Source organism: Dermacentor albipictus, chromosome 5, assembly GCF_038994185.2.
Source record: "Dermacentor albipictus isolate Rhodes 1998 colony chromosome 5, USDA_Dalb.pri_finalv2, whole genome shotgun sequence".
Classification (NCBI taxonomy): domain Eukaryota; kingdom Metazoa; phylum Arthropoda; class Arachnida; order Ixodida; family Ixodidae; genus Dermacentor; species Dermacentor albipictus.
In genome coordinates this window covers 21,239,455-21,262,303 of record NC_091825.1, presented here as the reverse complement: position 1 = coordinate 21,262,303, position 22,849 = coordinate 21,239,455, and the positions used below count along the sequence as shown (strand labels likewise).

Below are 22,849 nucleotides of genomic sequence, written 5' to 3'. Positions count from 1 at the left end.
TTTTATTTCATATCTGTATTTTCTTTTTACTAGCACGTGTACGTGTAATTTTTCTTTTGTTTGCCCTGCTATTTATGTCATAATGATGTATTCCCATCCTGCAAAAATCCTGTAACGGGATTTCAGTATTTATGAATAAATAAATAAATAAATAAAGTGTGCTGTAGTATTTGTTGTTCTTAAGTGGTTTAGGTAGTGTCTCAAGTTTTCGATGATGTGACTATGAATTTATTCGCTCATGACTGGATTTTATTCAAACAAGTTTCACAACGCGGCCACGGCTGATTGCAGAGTGCTGTTTGTCCTAATTCTGGAGAATGGCGCACGCGTCACGCGGGAGCATCCCACGTGACTATTGCTGTGAGCTTTTTGTGACTGTGAGTTTTTTTTACCGCTCCAGATGCGAAGTATTTTTTTTTTCGAGTGCGCTGGTTGACTCGGTGTGGCCGCGTGATGGTTGTAATTTGTTCGTGAGTGGTCGCGTACGTCGATTATTTTCCTCGGGAATAATAGATATGATGCGCGCCGGTACCGTGGAACCATTTTTGACACAGGAATAGTTTCCGGAATAGTTCACAGGAATAGTTCCTCTTGGTTCTGGAGTTCATGTTGGAAGAAAAAGAAAGGACGCCCATCAAAATGTGTTAATAAGCACTAGACCTTCAGGCTTCCCTATAGAAGCCTTGTTCAGAACACGAACTGCTTCAAACGACGGCATTCGTCGTATGCAGGCATAAGATTGCCAAAGTTGCGATTCAGCATGTTTCTTTCCCTCTTTTTTTGTCGTTTTAGTGTGAAGCTGTACATGGTTGGTATCTAGTGGATGGATGCCCGTAGACTGAAAACTGTGGGCCGATCCCAAAGATGGCGCAATAGCAGACCGACCCGCGGCGGGGTGAAGCAGGATTCAAGCACTTCGCCAACTTGCAAAAATAAGTTAAATATCTCGGGTCCAAATACAACCCGCATCAGATATGAAGCTGATAAGAGCAGATACTTTGACCCGCGTCGGCCACGCTTGACGTTCGCACCGCCCCCTGTCGGCGTTCCAAGCGCTTGCGTATCTCCGTTCTTTCCGCTCTGCCGTGGTGGCGGTCACGTCAAAACGTCACGCAGTTTGCTCCGGCTCCTCGTGGCGGCGGTCCCTTCGTCCACGCGAATGTATATAAAAATCGCGCTAAATGAGTCCGCACCTATGTCCAAAATTATGCGTCATTACTGTGTAGTGTGGTAAGCAGCTTCGCTGGTCATCCACCGTCACAGAGTCGAGTGGCTCACGATTTCTTTCTTTTTTTATTTAGTCTCGATAGCAAAGGACTCGGGTACCGCCTTCAAATCTAGTTTCCTTGGCAATAATGGAAGCCATGTTTCGGTAAATGGCATATTTTGACTGCCACGTGCTCCGCAGGTGCATTGAAAGCGACATTCTTTTTTCACTTCCGAATCGTATCTAATTCTTCTCTTGGACATCATAGATTTGTTGTTTCAAAATTACTACTTTAGCCGATGTATAAAGGTAGTCGTGATTCTCGCAGGGTATTCTGCATACAGTCCACCAAGTCTTGGCGACCGTGTGTAGTCTCGGTGCGAACCTTTAAAAGTGCGCGAAACTGTGCTCTCTCTGTGTCCTCTCTCTTTTTCTCTTCTCATCCGTATACCACTTCCCTCAATGCAAGGTAGAGCAAACCGCAGGCGCGTCTGGTGAACCTCTCTGCCTTTCCTCTCTTGACTCTTTCGCTTCTTCATTCTCTTCACATCTACTAGTTCGTTCTGCTACTAGTAGGCCGAAATGTAGGCGGCATTCAATTCATAGGTTCCCAGAACATGTACCAAGGCCTCCCTCACTCAAGGGGCATAGGCAAGGGTGGCGCGAGCTCGAGGGTGCGTGGTCTTCAGTGTGGCAGGGCTGAAGGATATTCCATGGAACGAATGAATCTGAATAAATGGTGTCATGCACACTGTCCGTCAATGCAAGAGCAATAGCAACCTGCTTTGCAACGCTGGAATTAGAAGTGCGGATGGTAGCGCAGCTAAGGATTTTAGAATCACAGTCGATGACCACTGAGGAGAAGGCCTCTTCTTGAACGTACGAAGCATGTTCGGTGCTTGTTCAAGCGGGCACTGGCGAGCAGAGCTTTACCCCTGGCTCGTCTTCGTCGTTCGTTGTAGGTGGGATGCATATTGCGTGGCATCCGGTGTATGTAAATCTTGGATCTTACGCCGTTCGGCAGCTTCACAGCTTCGAGACTGACGACCATGGGGTTACGTCCCAGCTTGCCAACTATGGCTCGGCCCGCTGGGGTACCGGAGAGTCTGACACACTGGGAAAATTCTTGGGCTTCAACGATTTCTTCGAACGTGTTGTGAATTCCCAAATTGAGGAGGTCTTTTGTGTGGGTTCGGATGGGAAGGCCGAGGGCAAGCTTGAAGACCCTTCTGATTAGGGCATTGATCTTGTTGCGCTCCGATACGAGCCAGTTGTGCATAGCCCCTGAATAAGAGAGGTGGCATAGCACGAAGGCATGGATAATCCGGATAAGATTGTCCTCCCCGATTTCGCGGTACCTGTTGGCGATTCTTCGGATCAGGCCCAGGGCGCGTTCGGTCTTGGAACAAGTGCATCTGAGGGCTGCTCCATTGGCCCCGTTCGGCTCGATAAACATTCCTAGGACCCTGATAGTGCCTATCCGCGGTACTGGGGAGCCCTTACCGGTGAATAACGTAATGTGGCTCTCTGTTGCTGGCATCCAGGACCGGTGAGAACCGCCTCTGGGCCTCTTCTTGTAGAGCAAGAGCTCGGATTTAGCGGGCGAGCACCTTAGCCCCGTGGAGATAAGATACCGCTCCGTCACATCGATGGCCTCTTGCAAAGCACCCTCGACCTGACTCTCACATCCGCTGGAGCACCAGATGGTGATGTCATCCGCGTAGATCGTGTGGTTAATGTTCGGTATTTTGTTCAAGGCCCTCGACAGGTTGATCAGGGAGATGTTGAACAGCGTGGGGGAGATCACCGCCCCTGAGGTGTTCCCTTTGGTCCAAGCTGAATTTCGTGTGTCAAAAACTCGTCAATTTTGAGTATAGTGGACCTCGAGGAAAGGAAGGAGCGCACGAAATTATACACCCGTTTGCCGACGTTACACTCTGTCAGGCTCTTGAGAATAAAGGCATGCGATATGTTGTCAAAAGCCTTTTCCAGATCCAAGCCGAGAATTGCCTTAGTGTCGGCGGAGGTAGAGTCAATGATCTGGTGCTTGATCAGTCTCATGGCGTCCTGAGTCGAAAGCCCCGGCCGAAAGCCCATCATGTTGTGAGTATAGCATTCATTAGACTCGACATGGTGAGTGAGGCGGTTAAGCATGGCGTGCTCGGCCATCTTCCCAACACACGACGTCAGGTAGGTGGACCTTAGATTGTCGATGCTCGGCGCCTTACCTGGCTTGGGTATGAGCACTGTGTAGGCTGATTTCCAGCTCTTGGGAATGAGGCCGCTGGACCAGATTTCATTCATCTTGTGTGTAAGAAACTCGAGTGAGTCGTCGTCGAGATGCTTGAGCATTTTGTTGGTGATCCCGTCGGGCCCAGGGGCAGATCTGCCGTTGAGGGATGCGAGAACCCGCTTGACCTCAGCCACGATAATATCCTTGTCCATAGATGGTACGTCATCCCTTCGTACTCGGGAAACTGGGGGGACACCGGATCGTCCGTGGCCGCCAGGTACTTGTCTATGAGCTGCTCCGTGACCGCCTCATCTGGAGTCAAGTCGGTGGCCAAATGGACAGCTTTCGCCAAAGCTCTCTTCTGATTGGACTTGGTGTTGCCATCGTGCAGTAGGTGCCTGAGGAGACCCCAGCATTTACCGTTCTTGAGCTGGCCCTCCGCCGAGTCGCCCTGCTCGTCCCATTGCTGCTTGCATAGTACCTTGCAATGAGCCTCTATCACCTTGTTTATATCGGAAATTTTCTTGCGTAGTCTTTTGTTATGGCGCTGAGTCTTCCATCTCGCGAGCAGTGCCTGCTTGGCTTCCAATAGATGCGCGAGCCTACTGTCCATCATGTCCACCTCCAGATCGGTTGTCACCTCCTTGGTGGCTCTAGCCGCATCCTTCTTTATCTCGTCGTACCAAGAGTCTAGGTCCATATCCTTGTTAAGGACGCGTTCAAAGCAGTTGGCTCGGAAATCGTCCCAGTCAGTGAACCTAAAGGTCCTCGTTTTTTTACGGGCAGCCTTGATCACCGCTTCGATGGTGCAATGATCGCTACCGAGGTAGATGGCTGTGTTGGTCCACTTGGCGTTTTCCAGGTTCTTGACAAAGGTAAGATCCAGACTCGTATCTCGGCACACCGAGTTCCCTCTCCTGGTTGGAAAGTCTATCGGTTATCAGCCTAAGATCTTCCTCCGTTGTCGCGTCCCATATTTCTCTACCCTTCTTCGTCCAGGTACAAAAGCCCCACGCCTGATGCTGGGCATTAAAATCTCCCATGACGACTAGAAGCTGACAGCCGGCCAAATGCACGGCCTTCTTGAGAATACCACCAGGCCTGGCTCTGTGAACGCTGGGTCTGCATTAAACATTGAGTATGAAGACACTGTTTTTTCTTAAGCACTGTTTAGGGGGGGCGACAAGGAGTTCGGCCATGACGTACTCGACCCCATTGTCCGTAGGACCAAAGTCTCGCTGAAGGCACGTGAACGTTTTTCTGACCAAGGTAGCGACCCCCCTTCCTCCTTCAGTGGAACCTACCGCCAGAAAACCGGGGAGCTTGATGGGTTGCAGAGTTGCCCGTTTGCTGACGAACCCTGTGCAATTCCACTGCCACATTGTTATGATATTATTTCCGTTATCCATGTTTGGGCTTGGCGATGGATTGCGAAAGTGCCGCATTCAGAATGGCACCCTCCGTCGGTGAGGCAATGACGCTGTGCAACTTTGGGACGTGTGCTGTAGATGTGCTTGGCAAAGATCCGTGGCTGGTGCCCTCCAGCCTAAGTATTCTAGCGCTGAGTGCGACCAGGCCCAGCTGAGGGTGCGCGACCATTTCTTGTACGTGAGAGAGACCTGTCTGTATGTTGGAAATGGCGTTCTTGAGATCAGACAGGAGTTCTACCCTCTCGTCTCCCCTTGAGTCATCCAGAGCGCGGCGCCTCACTGCAACCATCTTGGGAGGGGCCTCCACCGTGTCCATGGCGGAAGAGCGTGCGGCAGACTGAGAAGCTGGCTGTGTGAGCGCCAATCTTCGTATCCCTCAAGAGAAATGTATATAACAGCTGTGTCTTACCAGTACTCAGGTATGGGGCAGAAACCTGGAGGCTTACGAAAAGGGTCCTGCTTAAATTGAGGACGACGCAACCAGCTATGGAAAGAAGAATGATGGGTGAAACGTTAAGAGATAAGAAAAGAGCAGATTGGGTGAAGGAACAAACGCGAATTAAAGATATCTTAGGTGAAATCCAAAACAAGAAATGAACATGGGCAGGACATGTAATGAGGAGGGAAGGTAACCGATGGTCATTAAGTGTTACGGACTGGATTCCAAGGGAAGGGAGGCGTAGCCGGAGGCGGCAGAAAGTTAGGGTGGGCGGATTACATTAAGAAGTTTGCAGGGACAACGTGACCACAATTGCTACATGACCGGGGTAGTTGGAGAAGTATGGGAGAGGCCAGGCACGTACCCAGGGGGGGGGGGCGGCCCGCCCCCCCGAAATCAAGTGGTATACACCCCCCCCCCCCCAACCCACGCCACCACTCCTCACACATTCCTAAAGCGCCACCAGGTCAATGTTGAGACTTGGCAGCTATTCATTAGTCAGCATTATGCTGCCTTTTTCACTCCTTTAAGATGGCGGTAGTTAGCGGCATCTCTTGTAATGCGAATGACAGTTTTCTCATAGTTTCCGCACCCGCGCGATTAACTCGAGATGCGTTCAGTTGTCGCCACCTATTCAACCGTCACGCGCATAGCTGTTGCTTTTGTTAGTTCAACCTTCTTCGTTTAGGCTGATCAGAAAAGGGATGCGGCTGTTACTCAGCTGGTCTGTACTCTCGTGGAACGAGTTGCGCCTGGAGAAAATGCCAATTGCGTTTAATTTTCCCCTTTGCTTCATTATTTCCTTGAGTTACGGCTTGCCGCGACGCTGGCAGATGCCCGGAACCATATACACGTGATATGGTTTAGATAAGGTGGGAAATAAAATAATGTGAACGAGCGTCCATCATGAAACCCTGCAATAACCCTTAAACTCATAAGCAAGATGACTGTCGCCCGTTACCTCGTCTGTTTTTCCCTAATTGTATAGCACTTCTCCTGCAAAATTGGCAACTGGAAACAAAAATCGCAAGAAGTTGAGAAATTGAGCGATCTACTAAAGGAGAGAGCCAAGGGAACAACCAAACTGCAAGGAAAAGCGAATAATAAAAAGGTCAACCGTCGTTTATGAGAATATTTATGGATCAACATCTTTTTATTTAAAAAGGAAGTAGAGAAAACGACGCCGGAAGTGGAGAACAATCACTTGTTTTAAATGACGCTTCTACAGTTATCGGTCGAACCACCTCAAGTAGCCACTTCTCTGCTGTGCTTATGTGGGTGTTTTTCTAACCTTTCGCGGTGACCGCAGTACGTCTAGAATCGCAGAGTCCTGCGCTCTATGCGGTTGTATGGGACTGGCGGCCGCACAGCGTTACGCAATTCGCGGAACTGTCAAAACTGATCAACAAGGCGAAATAACTGATATTCGAAACTGTAACATGAGAAAGACTGAAGAAGCCGTAAAAAATTAACGCAGCCTGAAATCAGTAAAAAACAACCTGGCATAGGACAAACCATGATGTATGCACTAAAATATAAGAAGGATAATATCATCAGCAATCTCGAAGATATAGTAAAATCAGCGGAAAAATTCTAATCTGACCTGTATACGGTACCCAGAGGAGTCACGATACCTCACTTAGAAACAGTAATGAACAGGATACAGAAACTCTCCTATAACGAGCGATGAGGTCAGAAGGGCCCTGCAAGACATGAAACAATGAAGAGCGGGAGGAGAAGGTGGAATAACAGTCGATTTAATCGAAGATGGAGGAGACATAATGCTTGGAAAACTGGCGCCTCCTTATACGAAGTGTCCATCGACTGCAAGGATCCCAGAAAACTGGAAGAATGCAGACATTATACTAATCCACAAAAAAGGAGACGTTAAAGAATTTAAAAATTATAGGACCATTAGCTTGCTCTCAGTATTAGATAAAATATTTATCAAAATAATCTCCAATAGAATAAGGGCAACACTGGATTTTGTCATTCAAGGGAACAGGCTGGCTTCAGGAAGAGATACTTTACAATGGATCACATCCATGCCATCAATCAGGTTATTGCGAAATCTGCAGAATACAATAAGCGTTTCTATGTGGCTTATATAGATTATGAAAACGCATTTGATTCAGTAGAGATACCTGCAGTCATAGAGGCACTACGTAATCAAGGAGTACAGAACGCTTACGTAAAAAGCTTGGAAAATATTGCTACATGCGTGTGGTATTTGTGTGTTTGAATGAGGCACGTGGGCGCCATCACTCCAGAAAAGAGGAGGAAGTACGAACTGGGCTCACGCTGTGAATCTAACCAGTCAGCGCTGCAACCGTTGTTGTAAATATAATCTGTAAATAGTTTCTCGTCTTACTGACTCGTCCTTCGCGTAAGAATATCTACAGAGGTTCTACAGCTACCTTAATTCTACACAAGAAAAGCAGGGAGATACTTATAGAGAAAGGGGTCAGACAGGGATACTGTCTATAAACTGAGAAGGTTTAGGAGTAAAGATCGACGGCAGATATGTCAGCAACCTTCGGTTTGGCGATGACATTGTTCTATTCAACAACAATGCAGACGAGTTACAACAAATGATTGGAGACCTTAACAGGGAGAGTGTAAGAGTGGGGCTGAATATTAATATGCAGAAGATGAAGATAATGATAAATAGCCGAGGAAAGGAACAAGAGATCAGGATCGCCAGTCGGCCACTGGAGACTGTGAACGAGTACGTTTACCTAGGTCAATTAATCACAGGGAACCCTGATCATGAGAAGTGAATTCACAGAAGAGTAAAAATAGGTTGGATCGCATACGGCAGACATTGCCAGCTCCTGACTGGAAGCTTACCATAATTATTGAAAAGTAAGGTGTGCAATCAGTGCATTTTGCCAGTGCTGACATATGGGGCAGAGACTTGAGAGCAAGTGAAGGACCGCGCAAAGAGCGATCGAACGAATATTGCTAGGCATAACGTTAAGAGAGAGAAAGAGAGCGGTTTGGATCAGAGAGCGAACGGGTATAGACGATATTCTATTTGACATCAAGAAGGAAAAAAAATGTAGCTGGGCAGGTCATGTAATGCGCCTGTTACGTAACCGTTGGACCATTAGGGTTACAGAATGGGTACCAAGAGAAGGAAAACGCAATCGAAGACGACAAAACACTAAGTGGAGCGATGAAATTAGGAAATTCGCGGGCGCTAGTTGGAATCGGTTGGCGCAGGACAGGGGTAATTGTAGATCGCAGGGAGAGGCCTTCGTCCTGCAGTGGACGTAAAAGATGATGATGATGATGATGATGATGATTGAGGTGGTGCCCCCCCCCCCCCGAAAGAAAGTCCTGGGTACGTGCCTGGCTCACGAGCACGATCACGAGCACAGAGAACGCTGACGAGCACACACTAGCAGCGCCAAACAGCTGCTTATAAACAACAAAAAAGTTCGATGTCATCGCATCCGAGCCGCCTTTGAGCGGGATGGCTTACACACACGTACGAACAGCTTTCACTGCCCCCACCGAGGCCAGACGGGCTTCGCAGAACTCGGGGCTCACTTCTTGACCAAAGGAGGCGCCTCTTATTCACCAAGCTGACCTCCGCCGCGTGGCCCCCGGTTCTCCATTGTCTTGCGTCTTGAAAGGCGCGTGCGACGTTCCCGCCAGATACATTCCTTCGGGAACTCCCTTGCTCACAGCAGACCAGATCAGCGGTGGCGGGTTCAGTAACAATAGTTGGTCCGCCGATGGCGTTTAGCCATAACGGCACCGAGGGGGGGTGTTGAAGCGGCACCTCGATATCCCTACGAAATGAGTCCTCCCCCCCCCCCCCCCCCCAGCAATTGTGGTAAGTTTCCATAGTTCTCTTCGGGGAAGCTCGCAGCTGCAGCTGGCTGAGAAAACTTGCATGTTGCCACCTCGGCAGGCCATTCCTAACAGTGGAGACCTGGCGCACTGTCCTTCGGACCCAGTAGACTTAGTGACGCCGTGTGGCTAGAGGGTTGCGGTGGCGTTCTAGGAAAAGTTGACGACGCTGTCGCAACTGGCTGGCAAAACTTGCACCTAAACAAGGCACAAAAGGGTTCGCCTTCGCGGGAAAGTCTCCTCGCGTCGTTCGTACCCTATCAGTTTCGGCAGCTAATATTCAATTCACTGCACGAGCTAAGCCATCCCAGCATCAGAGTGACATAGAGGCTTCTCACACACCACTTCGCCTGGCCAGGAATCAACAGAGCTGTTCCAAGGTGGACAACAAGCCGCCAAGCCTGTCAAGCCGTTAAAGTTACCCAGCACACGCGTTCAGTGGTGCAGCCATTTCGACCACCACTGAGCTAGGTGATCACGTGCATTTAGACTTGGTGGGGCTTCTTCCGCGCTGCCAAGCTTTCAGGTACCTCCTCACATGTGTCGGCCGGCACTCAAAGTGGCCTGAGGCGATGCGTTTGCAAGACATAATGGCCGAAACAGTGGCGGAAGCATTTGTTGCTACGTGCGTGTCGCGGTACAGTGGTCCTTTGCAAATAACTACTGACCGAGGCCGACAATTCCAAAGCTTATTTTTTTTGCCCTGCGCGACTACTCGGAACGAGCCTGCATAACGCCACTGCTTACCACCCGCAGTGGAACGGCATGGTCGAGCGTCTCCACCATCAACTGAAGGCGTCATTTATCGCCTCGCTCGAAAGGCTACCCTTAGTACTAATGGGGCTGCGAACAACAATCAAGAATGACCTCGGAGTCGGTGCAGCTGAGATGCTATCACTTTTGTCCATTTTGGCAGCAGTGGTTGCGGTCGCGAGCAAGTCGCTAATCTACTCCTATTTTCGCCAGAGGACAGCATAAACGGAACAATTTAATCGACAAGGTGAAGCAAGGAAAGGCTATCACATTTGCACGTGCAGTGCCCAGCCGACCACTTCGTCACGACAGTGACTGGTCTGCTGCGTCTGTCCCCTACCGGCCAAGTTCCAACATACAAGCAAGCATCGTTGGCACTGTTTCTCACTTTTGGCAGCAGCGGTAGTGGTCGCGAGAAAGTCGCCAATCTACTACTACTTTTGCCCTAGGTTGGTCTTTTTTTTTCCTTTGCTTTCCAACCATATATTTCTCTGTGTATACAGTTGCCGCTGCTGCGAAATTTTGTGCTGTTCACACAATGCCGACCAATGCTGAGTTGGCAAACGAAATGAACGCTTTACGCGCTGAGGTTGCTGTGGTGCGTGACAGCCTTAACATGTTCAATGAACTTTTCGAGATGGTTAAGAAGCAGAATACCAATCTTGCTGTTGAAAACAGGGCTCTGAAAGACAAAAATGGTAACTTGGCACGCAGGGTTTCTTAACTGTAACAGTTCTCCCGACTAAATCATGTAGTGTAGGGGTTGAAGGACGGACTTCGGGATGAAACCAAAACTTGGGAGGGTTTATTTTACATTATATACAGAGAGGTGAGAGTCAAGTAACAGTCGTACAGTCATTACGGGCCAGCAGCAACTCGGACGATGCGGCCCGCGGCAAGAAGTTCGAGAGAGGTCAATCAGGGAATCAGGGAATGCTCTGGTCTCTCTTGAATGCTTCTTATAAACCCTTCGAGCACTGGAAGTCGCGTCATGTTTGACCAATGGGAGAGTCCGCTCAGATGACGCCATTTTCGGCCAATCGTTGGCGCCCGTGTCGCGGTGTCACACCCGGCGGCTCTCTGCGGTCTTGCCTCGCTGACTTGCAATGCACTTCTTCTAAGGTGGAGAAGGGGGGGGGGGGCACTCATGCTCCATTGTACGAGGGCCCACCTGCTCCCGGTGGTACGGCTCCGCAGTGGTGGCAGATGCCTTCTTCAAAGGCGAAGAGGGGTAGGCTTGGGCCTTCCTGGCACGTCCGGCTGTCACGGCGCATTACCGCCGTCTTGGTTTGGCACCCACTTTACTTCCAACAGTGCCGTGCTATCCCCTCGCTTTCTGGAAGAGTCAAGCAGAGAACAGCTACCGGCGGCTTACGAACTTGTTTGCACGTGAACTTGTTTGCTCGAGCGCTCCTCTGGAATGTGCTGCGATTCGATGTGGTCTGGGGGAACTCGAAGTAGGCGCAGGAAACAGCTCCATATCTAACAGCAGAAATAAAAGGTGTCCCTGCAACCAAAGGTGAAAGCTGTCTTGCGGTTGTTCAGTCTATGGGTGATGCTATAGGATGAAAAATTGCACCTGAGGATGTTGATGCCGCACATAGTGTACCAGCCAAAAAAGAAACAAATATTATTGCACGCTGTTGCCCTCGAGAAGAAAAAAATCCGAGTTCGTGAAGAAGGCACGCAAAGCTGGCTTGACCACTGCGACCCTTGTATTCCTATAAATGGATCAGAAGCCCTTATATGTAAACGAACATATCACGCAAGAAAGGAAGCGGCTGTTCGCACAAGCTCTTGAACTGAAAAAAGCAAGAGGCTGGAAACACCTCTGGACAGACCACTGCGTAATCAAGGCGAGAAATACAGATTACAGCCATGCCTACCGTATTTCTAGTGTGGGTGATCTTGCTGTTTTCACCCAGCTTACTAGTGTTTGCGGCTGCGTATCTTAAACCTGCGCAAGATGTCATGAGTCACCGGCAAGATCTCTATCACAATGTGAAAAAGACGAAGACGCCGGTCGACGAAACGGAGAAGGTACCCGCAGGCGAGAAGCACGTGAAGTGCGTGAAGCGCGAGAGAAAAGAACAAATTAAGGAAAAGGAGACGGGGCAGGCGGACATGAGCTGGTATTGTTGACGGCATTGCTGGCGTTGCAGGCGGAGATGGCTGGGGCTGTGGACGTGGCTCGCAGTGGCTCGCAGTGGGACTCAACACCCCTTCGGCCACGGTCATAGCTTTGCTCACTAAACTCTATGGCCACGGAAATGGCGTGATCGGCGATGGCGTGGTGCTGGCGTGGTTCACGCCGTGCGAACACCCCGTCATCCCTGTAGCTGTGGCTTGCACCTCTATAAAATGGGCTTGATACGGCGATCGCTCCTGGGTTTGTCTTCTGCCAGGTGCTCCTGCTGCTTCTTTGCCGCCGTTTCTTGGTAAGACCAAAGTTTGTTCTTTTGAATGTGTTAAACCTTTTGTATTCCGTTACGACGCTCGCTATTCTGTAACCTGTGACTGTGCGGTAGAGCGTTGTTAACAATGTTTCATCGTGGGAATGTGTCGCGATGTGAAATTTGGCGTAAAGATTATTTCCTTCTTTGCACTTGTGAAAATTTAACGCTTGTTGAGTTGCTTGCGTTTGCGCAAAGCTTCTGCTGGACACGCTTCTCAGCGTGATGTTAAGCTTACGGACTATATTTGCAATGTTCCGACATTTCTTGGGAATTAACAGTGAAAGCGGAGGACCGCTTAACTCCGTTGCTATGTTAGCTAAAGTAATGGCATTTGTCCTTTTGAATATCCGTTCCGGCGTGGATACGCAGGCTTGGCGTCGCCGTTTGTTTTTGCGTGGACGTCCCTCAGAAAAGTTTTTTTTTGTTGTTGTTGTTGCGACAACTGTGCCTGAATGCTTTGGGGGATGAGCAGTGTAATTTGACTAGTCGGAACAGGCCGTTGCAGAGCAGGGAGAGAAGCCGTGATCAAAAATCTCTTTTGTCTGGTCATGCGGTCGGGAGGTGTTTGCTACGGCAAGTACTGCTGTGTGAAATGGTGTGGGAACAACGGCAGGACACAGAGGCAGCCTGGCATTAGGTTCTTCTGGCTGCTACGGGATGACAGGCGGTCTTTTATGTTCATTTCTTGGAGCTGTAACTTGTTACCCTCATAAGCTAGCTCTTCCTTACGGTATTAATCATTGTGCACGCATACTCGTGTTTCGCCCCATGATGTAAATCGTCAAAAGCTTTCACACTACATGACGCACATTGACTGCAAGCGTCTAACACAGTTACATTGAAGCTATACACCTTATAAATGCTGCTCTACTTATCGAACTTCCAGATTTGACCAGTTACTTTAGTTTAGTCGTGCGTACTTTTACAGTTCTGTCAAAAGCTAAAACTGCACTAAGCGGGCACTTTTCGACTTGATAATTTATATTAATAGCATTCTGCTCGGTGATTATGTCTGCAAATGTCATTAATACTAAACTTTCCAGAGAAAATGCCCAGAATGATATGTAAAGCATGACTCCTTTGCTAATCAATATTTTTTTCTTTCCCCAGTGCAAGGATATGGCTGCAGTATTCCGGGCGAGAGGACCTTCTTTCAAAGCCAGCTTCAGCAGTGAGTAATAGATATTGTGTGTGCAGTGAACACTTCGCAGTACACTGCTTTATGGACCCTGGCCGGACAAAATTGACGAAAAGGGCAGTTCCTACTGCCCCCCCCCCCCCCCCACCGCTGATACGTTGGCACGTCATGATAGCCCAGGGTAACTTAAGTTTGTAAGGTTATGCATTCTATGTGTTCACATATTTGCACTGGAAGTAGTATCATATGTGCCCCTCTAATAGGTTCACATACCTTACTGATTAGACGTAAGCTTGTTTTCGACTGTGGCACGACCCGCATTCTTTGTGTTAATGCAATTGTTAAACTCCCAGTATACTCACTAAATGATGTGTGTGTGTCCCTCTCATGTGTTTTATTGTTTAACCAAAGGTTTTCTTGTTGGCGCAATGTTAGAGCCGGCAACTTCCTTATGGATGTGCTCTTTTCATGTTTAACATATTTAAACCCTGTGAGCATATTTTAACTCCCCTCCCCCCCGCTAGCACATTGGCCCAGGGAAACTTAATTTTGTGAGGTTATGTATTCTATATGTGTTCACATATTTTTACAGGAAGTAGTGTCATATGTGCCTCTCTAATAGGTTCACAAACCTTACTGATTGGTCCTAAGCTTCTTTTGACTATAGCACAAGCCACATTCTTCTAAGTGTTGATGAAGTTACTAAACTGCCAGTACACCTGCTAAATGATGTGTGTCCGTTTTAGTGTGTGTTTTGTTGTTTGACAAGGTTATGTTGGCCCAGGTGGCGCGATGTTCCAAGCCACCAACCTTTTTGTCGATGTGCTGTCTTTTCATGTTTAACACATTGAATCCCTGTGAACATATGTACATTGCCACTGAATGCTCTGTGCTTTGTTCTACACTGCATTGGTATTTTGCCTTGTCCAGTCCTGTCTGTCATCGAGCCCATCTGGGATGTGTCGCCAGTGAAATGTTTAACAGCATGATCGACAATTGGTCCTGGACAATCCGGGCTGGTGACTGCAGTGCAGCTTTCCTGCCCATGAAGACAGTGATGGATCATGGCAAGTCATGGTGAAATTTTTTTCGTATGCAGACAAATCTGCAGCATTGCATGCAATGTTTTGTAGTGTTAATTCAGCAGCTTGCAAATACATGTATGTACTGTGCACCAGTTTCTTGTGTGTCAGTTTAGCTTTCTGTCCGATCTGTTTTAGAACTACCAAACACAATTTGTTTGCATTGACTGCCCTGTTCTTGTGCAGACTTCATGGGCATGAGTAGGTTTTGGTGGGATGAGGCTGTCATAATAACCCAGTCTGCTCCTGCATGCTTCTTTGGAGGCATTGCCTATATGACCACTGAAGTTTGGTCATGTGGTTTGATCACAGTGCATGCAATAACCTATTTGGTATATTTCAGCGTCGTCAAAGTACCCAATAAAAGAACCCAAGGTACTTGTAGACTTTCTATTAATTTAAAAATGTTGCCTGCCAGACTTGAGATATTCATTGAGCCTTGTGTTTTCCTCACCCGTTCTATTCCGTTATTTTCTTCTGACTCTTCACAAAACTTTCACCTTTATTGTCTTGGTGTGGCGATACCGGCTGTTTTGTGACACGCAGTAATGATGTGTAATGGTAGGGCAACCTACCTCACGCAAATGTTTTTGCACGCAGAACCACTGTCACTTCAAGAAGCAGGTCCGCCCCTTCAGGCACTCGCACAATGTGGCCTTGTGTCAGACTTGAGGTTAAGGAACCCCTATCAGTCTTGGTGCTTGACGCAGCAATTGCATGCATGGCGACCATGTAGACAGAAAATTCCTTGACAATGGCAACTTCGGCATTTATGTGATTTATAGATGTCCAAGCATCAAGCTCATGGACAAGTGGTTCACAGCCTCTACACACTGCAGAGCCTCTTGATTGTGTTGCAGAGCCTGCAGAAATTTTGCCACATGGTAAGAAGTATTCATTTCATATCCACTGCAGCATGTTTAACTCGGGTATTTCTGTGGCAATCGCAGGAACAGCTGTAGGAGACGACAATGAAAACCGAGATCCTGTGGAGTGCCTGCAATATCTGCAGCAATTTCTAACCGTATGCGACAACAATGAAAGCTAAAGTCCTGTGCTGTGCGTGGAATCTCTGCAGCATTCTCCAACTGTTTGTGATGACAATGAAAACCAAGGTCCTGTGGAGTGTGTGCAATCTCTGCAGCATTCTTCGACTGTACGCGACGGCAATGACAACCAAAGTCCTGTGGAGTGTGTGGAATCTCTGCAGCATTCTTCGAGTGTACGCGACGGCAACGACAACCAAAGTCCTATGGAGTGCCTGGAATCACTATATTATTCTCCATCTGATGGTGGGAGGTTTTTTTTTACTCCCAGCTGCTTATGTTCCTAATCTTTTTTTTTCCTTTGCAGAACCACATCCGAGGGACAAACACGAGAGCCGGAGCCCTTTAGAAGCTGTGGCAAAGACTCGATGCACTGCACTTGATGGTGAGAGATTATTTCTTGCTGCCAGTTGTTTCCATGTCTAATTGTCCTTTTCCTTTTTTTCTTGTGGTGGTATTGCAGAACCAGCTCCATGTGCCAGCTACAAAAGGCGAAGTACAAGTCCCTGGGAACTGTCTTGTGAGTATAACTACCTGAATACATTTACTTTGCAACATAAATAAGGAATAGTCATGGACATCATTACCTCATGCACATTTTTAACTGGCCTGACGAATACCAGTTTTGCATGTTGTTAACTGCATCACAGAATTCCTGCTGTAAAGTTTTGCCTTTCTCGGCCTTCAGTCAATGTTTTGTGCGAAGTAACTTGACAGTCAGTGTACGAGAACAGAATACACTATTGACAAAGCAGCAGCTGCATCGAGGAAGTTTGCAGGTGTGGTGTAATAATCAAGGGTTTTCTCTTTTGGAAGTGCCTAGTGGTGCTAGATTTTAATCTCTTATCACATAGTGTGTTTTAATGTCCCTTGTAGCAGGTGACAGAAAATATTTGAAATGTTTCTTTTCTCAATAAATGCATGCCAGCAATTGGCTGTACACTGTGCAGATGGTTCGTGAACTGGTTACATGCCTAATCAATAAAGTATTCGGGGAAAAGTAGCAGGGAGCTGGCTTTGTCACTCCGCTGTGATGTTTGGAATGAGAGATTCTGGTCGCTGTATGTGACAAGCATAAATTGCTGCGTCATATGTGATACAGCATTGAGTTGGTTATGTGTTTTGTTAGACAGGAGCAGAGCTTAGCTGTCGCAAAACAAATTCGGTGGTGAAATTTGCATTGTTAGGCAACTTCTTATTAGGCTCGTTATTGTGATCACTATAGGAAAAAAATAAATTCTATGCTCGACGTAACAAGAGGGCAACCATGCTCCAAGAACAAAAGACAACATCCTAAAGAAAAAAATATTAGAGGGACATAATATTTCTTAAGCTTGCATGAAATTTTCATATCTGGTGGGTCGATATTTCAGCTGCTATAACCATGATGATTTAAAAAATAGGACAGGTTATCTTTCACATGAAAGGTGGGCTTTGTTTAGCGTTAATCCATGACACTGCCCCGCTACAGGTTCTTTCGAGGCTTTGCATGTGTACTCTTTGTTTTTGTGATTTTCAACCGCTATATTGCACATTCAGCCAATCTTATTGTGATTTCAATATTTGCAAGAATGCATGAAACTGGTTAGAACTTGAGACTGACTCCAACCAAATAACTGAATTTTATTAGCCCGATGTTTCGGACATACACCCTCGGTGTATGTCCATGGCCTTGGCGACATGACGAAAAGAAGAAAAGGACGCACAGCCAGATAGACTCCCGCTTGTTTCACCAACACAGAACGTCGGCGCGACCCTGTAACCCCCCCCCCCCCCGCGGCCCATCAAGGGCACCCTCGTGAGCACTCCCCCCAGCACTGGTCATCGCAGCACCTTGGAAGCGGTCAACAACACAGCCCCCCTTTCCTTTTGTTCCCCCCACCTTTCCGTCTGTGAAGTGTCTCCCCACCTCCCGTGTCCCCCCCCTCTCCTTTCTTCAAAAAAGACGCTTTAAAAGCGGCACACCGCCACCCCCCGAAGAGAACAACCCCCTAAAGAAGGAGCCGAATGGGCTCCGAAACGTCGGGCTAATAAAATTCAGTTATTTGGTTGGAGTCAGTCTCAAGTTCTAAACAATTTCCCAACCAGACAGGCAATTCTGTCGAAATGTTTAGCTTCATGAAACTGGTTGTGTGGAGCACACAATATCTGAGCACATGTTACACAAGAGAGCAAACTTGTGCTATAAAGGGTGAACGAAATTTGTCTGATTCGCCTGAACCAGTTCACGAGAGGATGCACCCTACCGTTTGTTTCAGCGGAGCAGCAAAGCGCCCTCTGAATCAGGTCATTCGTTTGAAAAGGTGCAGAGACGATTCATGATTTTGCTGCGCCTTCTCTGCTGTCGGTGCCAACTTGGTACAGACGTACATGTGTGAAGCAGCAAACGACAGGGTGCACGCACGCACGCGCTGTTGAAGCCCCGCTTATGCACGTTTGCTGTGTCTGCACAGGCGCAGGGCATATTTGCACCTCTGCAGCCGATCATGCTTGCGGTTGAGGACCTCTCAAGCTTATGCACTTGATGAACATTGGTGTGACAAAACGTGACGCCTGCACTGTAGAGATTTCGGAACTTCTCATGCGCTGTTCTCAACTGGTTCACTGCAGTGCAAGTGAATCGAACAAACCTAATAACTCATGTTCAGTAGTCCACTGTACTTTCATTTATTGCTAAACGTTTATTTCCTTTTTGTTTCTCTTTCAATCTAGCTTCTGCAAGCATCTCCGCTACGCTCGCTACAAAGCACACCCGTCGACCAAAGGACATCATCAGGTGGCTTCAGGGGCAGGTCTCCAAATATAAGAAGACAATTGCCAGGCTGCAGAAACGACAGGTGAAGACCCCCCCACAGTTGATGAAGCACTCGGTGTCATGCGGGCTCATGTCACAGATGAAATGTTTGAGCTACTAAAATGCCATGCTAAGCTTAACGGAAACGGCAAAGGAAGATGGTTTGCCCAGTGGATAAAGAAATTTGCACTGCACTTGCATTTTCGTGGGTCACGAGCATATCGGTATTTCTCTGCATTTCTAACTTTGCCCACAGAACGCTCTATATGGAGGTGGCTCTGTAACGTGAAAATGACACCTGGAATAATTCCGGGAATAATGCCATCCATTTCGTTGGCGACAAGATCGTGGTGTGAGCGGGATCGTGTCTGTTCTCTGATAATTGACGAGATGATGCTGAAAAAAATTTGGCCAATGATTCAACCCAAGATCTTGTGCAAGGATTCACTGACAATGGTGTTGAGCGCACTTCAACCATTGCAGACCGAGCCATGGTTATTCTGCTCTCTGGAATAGCTAAGAGATAGGTTCAGCCAGTTGCCTACACAATTGGCCATGCTTCAACACCATCGTCAGAACTGTGTTGCCTGATAATGTCCCTTATTAAACAACTAAAGGAGATTGGAATAACTGTCGAAGCCCTCATATGTGACCAGGGAGTCTGTAATGTGAGCTTAGCTCGACAGCTTGGCGTGTCTGCGGTGCAACCGTTTTTCACTGTTGACGGAGATCGTATATTCTTCATCTTTGATGTACCACATCTTGTGAAAACAATACGAAACAACCTGCAAATGCACAAGCTGCACATTCAAAATGAGGTTAACTGGGCGCACATAACTGAATTGTACCATTTGACACGTGAGCTATGGCTTAGATTGGCGCCAAAGTTAACAGAGAGACATATCTATCAGAAACCATTCCATAATATGACAGTCAAACGGGCAACACAGGTATTGAGTGCATCAGTCTCCATCACCATTAGTGCACTTGTATATGTCAAATAACTTCCGGACGCTGCGCTTTGCACAGCGAATTTTTGCGACAAAATGGATAAACTTTTCCATGCCTTGAACAGCTCCAGCTTAAAAAGAAATCCTCAAAAAAATGCGTTACGCAACCAGGAAAGGGCAATCTGAGGTAGTAGACTTTCTTGAGGCCGCCATTCATTGGGTTGTTACTTGGAAGTTTGAAGGCAGACGGCAACCACAGACAATTACTGGTCGGCAAGTGACTATAAAAGCAATTCTTTTGCTATGGGATGAGCTTTCAAAGAAGTACGGCTTCAGCTTCTTCCTTACGAGGTGGCTACAACAGGACCCTTTGGAAAATATGTTTAGTTGTATTAGGCAGAGACAGGGGTGCAACACGAATCCCACTGTCCCCCACTTTATGTGTGGTCTAAAACAAATTATGGTCCAGAAAATCATGAAACTCTCAGACAAAGCAAATGTTAAAGTGGGCAAATCTGTACTTTTTCAAGAGCTCTCCCCATTTTCGTTGCGGAGCCCTTCGCTTGCCGATCATGTACAGCCTTCTCGTCCGGAGGACTTTCCTCCACTTTAGTATATGCACACACTTGCTTCAATAAAGGAATCTCACATAGTTTATGATTCAGCTTTGTACTATGTCGCTGGATGCTTCACAAAAAACTTTCTTGAAAAGTGTGAAAAGGGCTGAAACTGTTCAGGAATTCTCAAGGATGAGCAAGGTGACACAACCACATAAGTACTTTATGTTATTGAAGTCTTATCATGTCCCTGGTAAATTGTATGGGAATTTAACTGTTCCATCTGACAGAGCTTTTGAAATGTTCCAGGAGGTGGAATCCCTCTTCCTTTCCACTGTTGAAAGTGTACCACACTGGCGTAGTGTCTGCGCCGTTTCGTATGACAAGCTATCATGCATAACGTTTCAATTCTGTTCGGCAGGCTGTCGAGAAAAAATCTTAAGGACGTTCTGCCGCATACGCTTATGTTGGCATGTTCGTTTCATTAATTGTAGCCTATAAAGTTCGATTTCAGTCACTTACTGGCTTGCAGCTTGACAAGTTAGAGGTGGGACCCTTGTTTGGGGCAGGTTCGTACATAACAAAGTGTCTGCTTGCACTCGGTGCATTGGTCGTGAGGCAGATTTCTTTCATTGAGTCTTTGGGAGTGTTTACGTGCAGATGGACAACTTAAAGCTTCACTGGCCAAACGGCAAAAGCAACGGGTGTCAACAGTGATCAGAGATGTGCTGCGCCACGAGGCAAATGTGTCACTGCAGAAGCTAAATTTGAGTTCCTTGTGACAGAATTGTAAACGGGTGTTTTTGTATTAAATAACTGCAATATCTTACTGTTTGGACGAGCAAGAAATTGCTAGCGATTTTACGTTATTTCCACGTAATGTGATACAGCTAATCCGTGTGCCACTTCTTTTACTTTGTTATGGTTAAGCAGGTGAGAACTGTGTAGGCTTACACATCGCCGGTTTTTCTACTTGTAGTACTTTTTGTCTGTACGCGATCGTACTGTGACTCATGTGCATGCTTGCTGACTGCTGTGGCTGAAAGCTTCAGTGAACTGTACAGCTACAATCATTTCGGATAAACTGTAGTTGCGTTTAGCTGCTCATTATTTGCATGAAAATGGTTCGATGTGTGTCACTTTTTCTTGTCAAGCAACTCATCTTACTTGTTACTTTTTCCTATAAGTACAGGACAATGACAATTTTATTTTTATAGCCCATTTTCGCTTCAAATGCATTCTCCACATTGTGGCAGATTTATTGTATGTGTGTACTTTTTCATTATCCAGACATGTATAACATTACTCGGTTGTGTTATTCTGCTTGTGCAACAGTTTATTGCCACCATGCCAATAATTCGTTTTCTTATGGCTTGCTTTCTGCAAGGTATATATCTTCATGTATAGTCTTGTGTATGCTGTCTTGCTTATTGTTCCTCACGAATAAAATATTGTGCTGTATTTTCATGTGTGTATGCACCTCCATTGCACAGCAATAAATTTCAGCATGCATTTGAAGCATATTTCGCACAATACAGCTGTACTCCCTCATTACCACTTGCTGCAGTTGTTGTGTTGTTATAGTTGAAATTGTGTGCGTAAAGACACGCACAGTTTCGTGCACTGGTCTTCCCAAAATATGAACAGCCATGCAAACGACTGCATGAAACTACCCGATGAATTCAACGTAAGAAAGAAAATCAAGGCCTCCGAGATTCGAGAGTGCGGCGGCTTCTTGGAGGCTGGTGCGTTTCGCCGATTCCGCTTGACGCGCTGAGAGCCAAAGTCGGCTTAAAGTCGGCCACAGGCGCCTATGGGAGTGTCCGCTCTGTCGTATACTATGTTATCTATGAGCTGACCCCGTCGGCATTGCCGGCGTGGTCGTGAAGGAAGACAGTGGCTTCTCCAGCTGTGCTCAGGAGAAGGGAGGCAGCAGCTTCCGCGACCACGGACCGGGGAGGGGACGTTCGTGAGCTGGCCAGCGACGACTCCAGCTCCTGAGCCTCGACTGCGTCGCCGTGGCTTCGTTCCGCGGCCCCGGTCCAACCCCACGCTGCCGTAACTAGTTGCCGTCCTGTGCCACGAAGGAAATCGCCTGGCTACGTCAGCGGCACAACGGCCCACTAGCCCAGACCGCGTCCGGTGCCACGCGGGTCTCTGCGGAAGACTACAACCTCATCGCTCTTGTCAGAGGTCGACGCCCACGCTGTGTCGAAACCACGCAGGCCAACGTCCTTTGCCACGCTGGGCCGGGGTCCGACACGACTGGCGAGGGTCAGAACGTTCGCTTGCTCGTGACGTCGCGTTGGTTAGTCGAGCGGAAGAACAATATGTAGTTGAGGGCTCTTTTTTCTTGTTTATGTGTAAAGCTAGTTTTTGGAGTGTCTCGTGTGTGTATAATGTTTATAGTGTGTCACGGCAGTTTGCTGTTTTTTTTTCTTTCGTTATTTTTTCTTTGAGATAAATGCTTTTTTACATATTTGAAATGTGTGTCTGTCGATTTCTGGAGCGCTGAAATTCGTGACACACGAATGTTTTCTTGTCAGGATCTTAAAAAATATTTCAGTGATGAAACTCCCTAGTTATCGCTGATACATTTTAGTATTAGTTGTCTACGAAAAATCTATGACAGCTTCATAGCATTTCTTTCTATAATTAATCACAACTTCTCTTTTATCTGTCTATCTGAAGCATGGTTGTCTCTGCACGACAGAAATTTATATGCGCTGCCAGAGTACAATGCAGAGAACTGGTATCGTGTTATGTCACGCGGCGGCGGATCTGCAATATTTATTAAATCGTCGTTGCTATATAAACGCCGCAATGATCTTGCCTTTTCTCATTTCCTCTGCGAGTCTGTATGGTAAGAATTTGATCAGAGTGTTTCTTCAATTGATGGCCGG

The 22,849-nt window shown here is 47.3% G+C and overlaps 1 protein-coding gene and 1 pseudogene across 4 annotated transcripts; one reads left to right on the top strand and one right to left on the bottom strand.

Moving 5' to 3' along the window:
- Positions 1–842: 842 nt before the first annotated feature.
- LOC135898321 (U2 spliceosomal RNA) lies at positions 843–1,019 on the bottom strand (annotated as a pseudogene).
- Positions 1,020–11,994: 10,975 nt separating this feature from the next.
- Positions 11,995–22,432, top strand: LOC135898314 (uncharacterized). 4 transcript variants are annotated; one of them, XM_065427197.2, is made up of 10 exons: positions 11,995–12,361; positions 13,490–13,550; positions 14,448–14,584; positions 15,200–15,272; positions 15,385–15,483; positions 15,550–15,891; positions 15,953–16,030; positions 16,109–16,165; positions 18,358–18,482; positions 21,856–22,432. In XM_065427197.2, exons 6-10 carry the CDS (start codon positions 15,852–15,854, stop codon positions 22,006–22,008), a joined length of 453 nt encoding a protein of 150 aa, XP_065283269.1. In that variant the 5' UTR covers positions 11,995–12,361; positions 13,490–13,550; positions 14,448–14,584; positions 15,200–15,272; positions 15,385–15,483; positions 15,550–15,851; the 3' UTR covers positions 22,009–22,432. The 4 variants fall into 4 exon arrangements, 1 of the variants encoding a protein (XP_065283269.1); XR_011514411.1 differs by lacking the exon at positions 21,856–22,432 and having other exon boundaries at positions 11,997–12,361; positions 14,448–14,594; positions 18,358–18,639; XR_011514412.1 differs by lacking the exons at positions 15,200–15,272; positions 21,856–22,432 and having other exon boundaries at positions 11,999–12,361; positions 14,448–14,594; positions 18,358–18,639.
- The last annotated feature ends 417 nt before the right edge of the window (positions 22,433–22,849 follow it).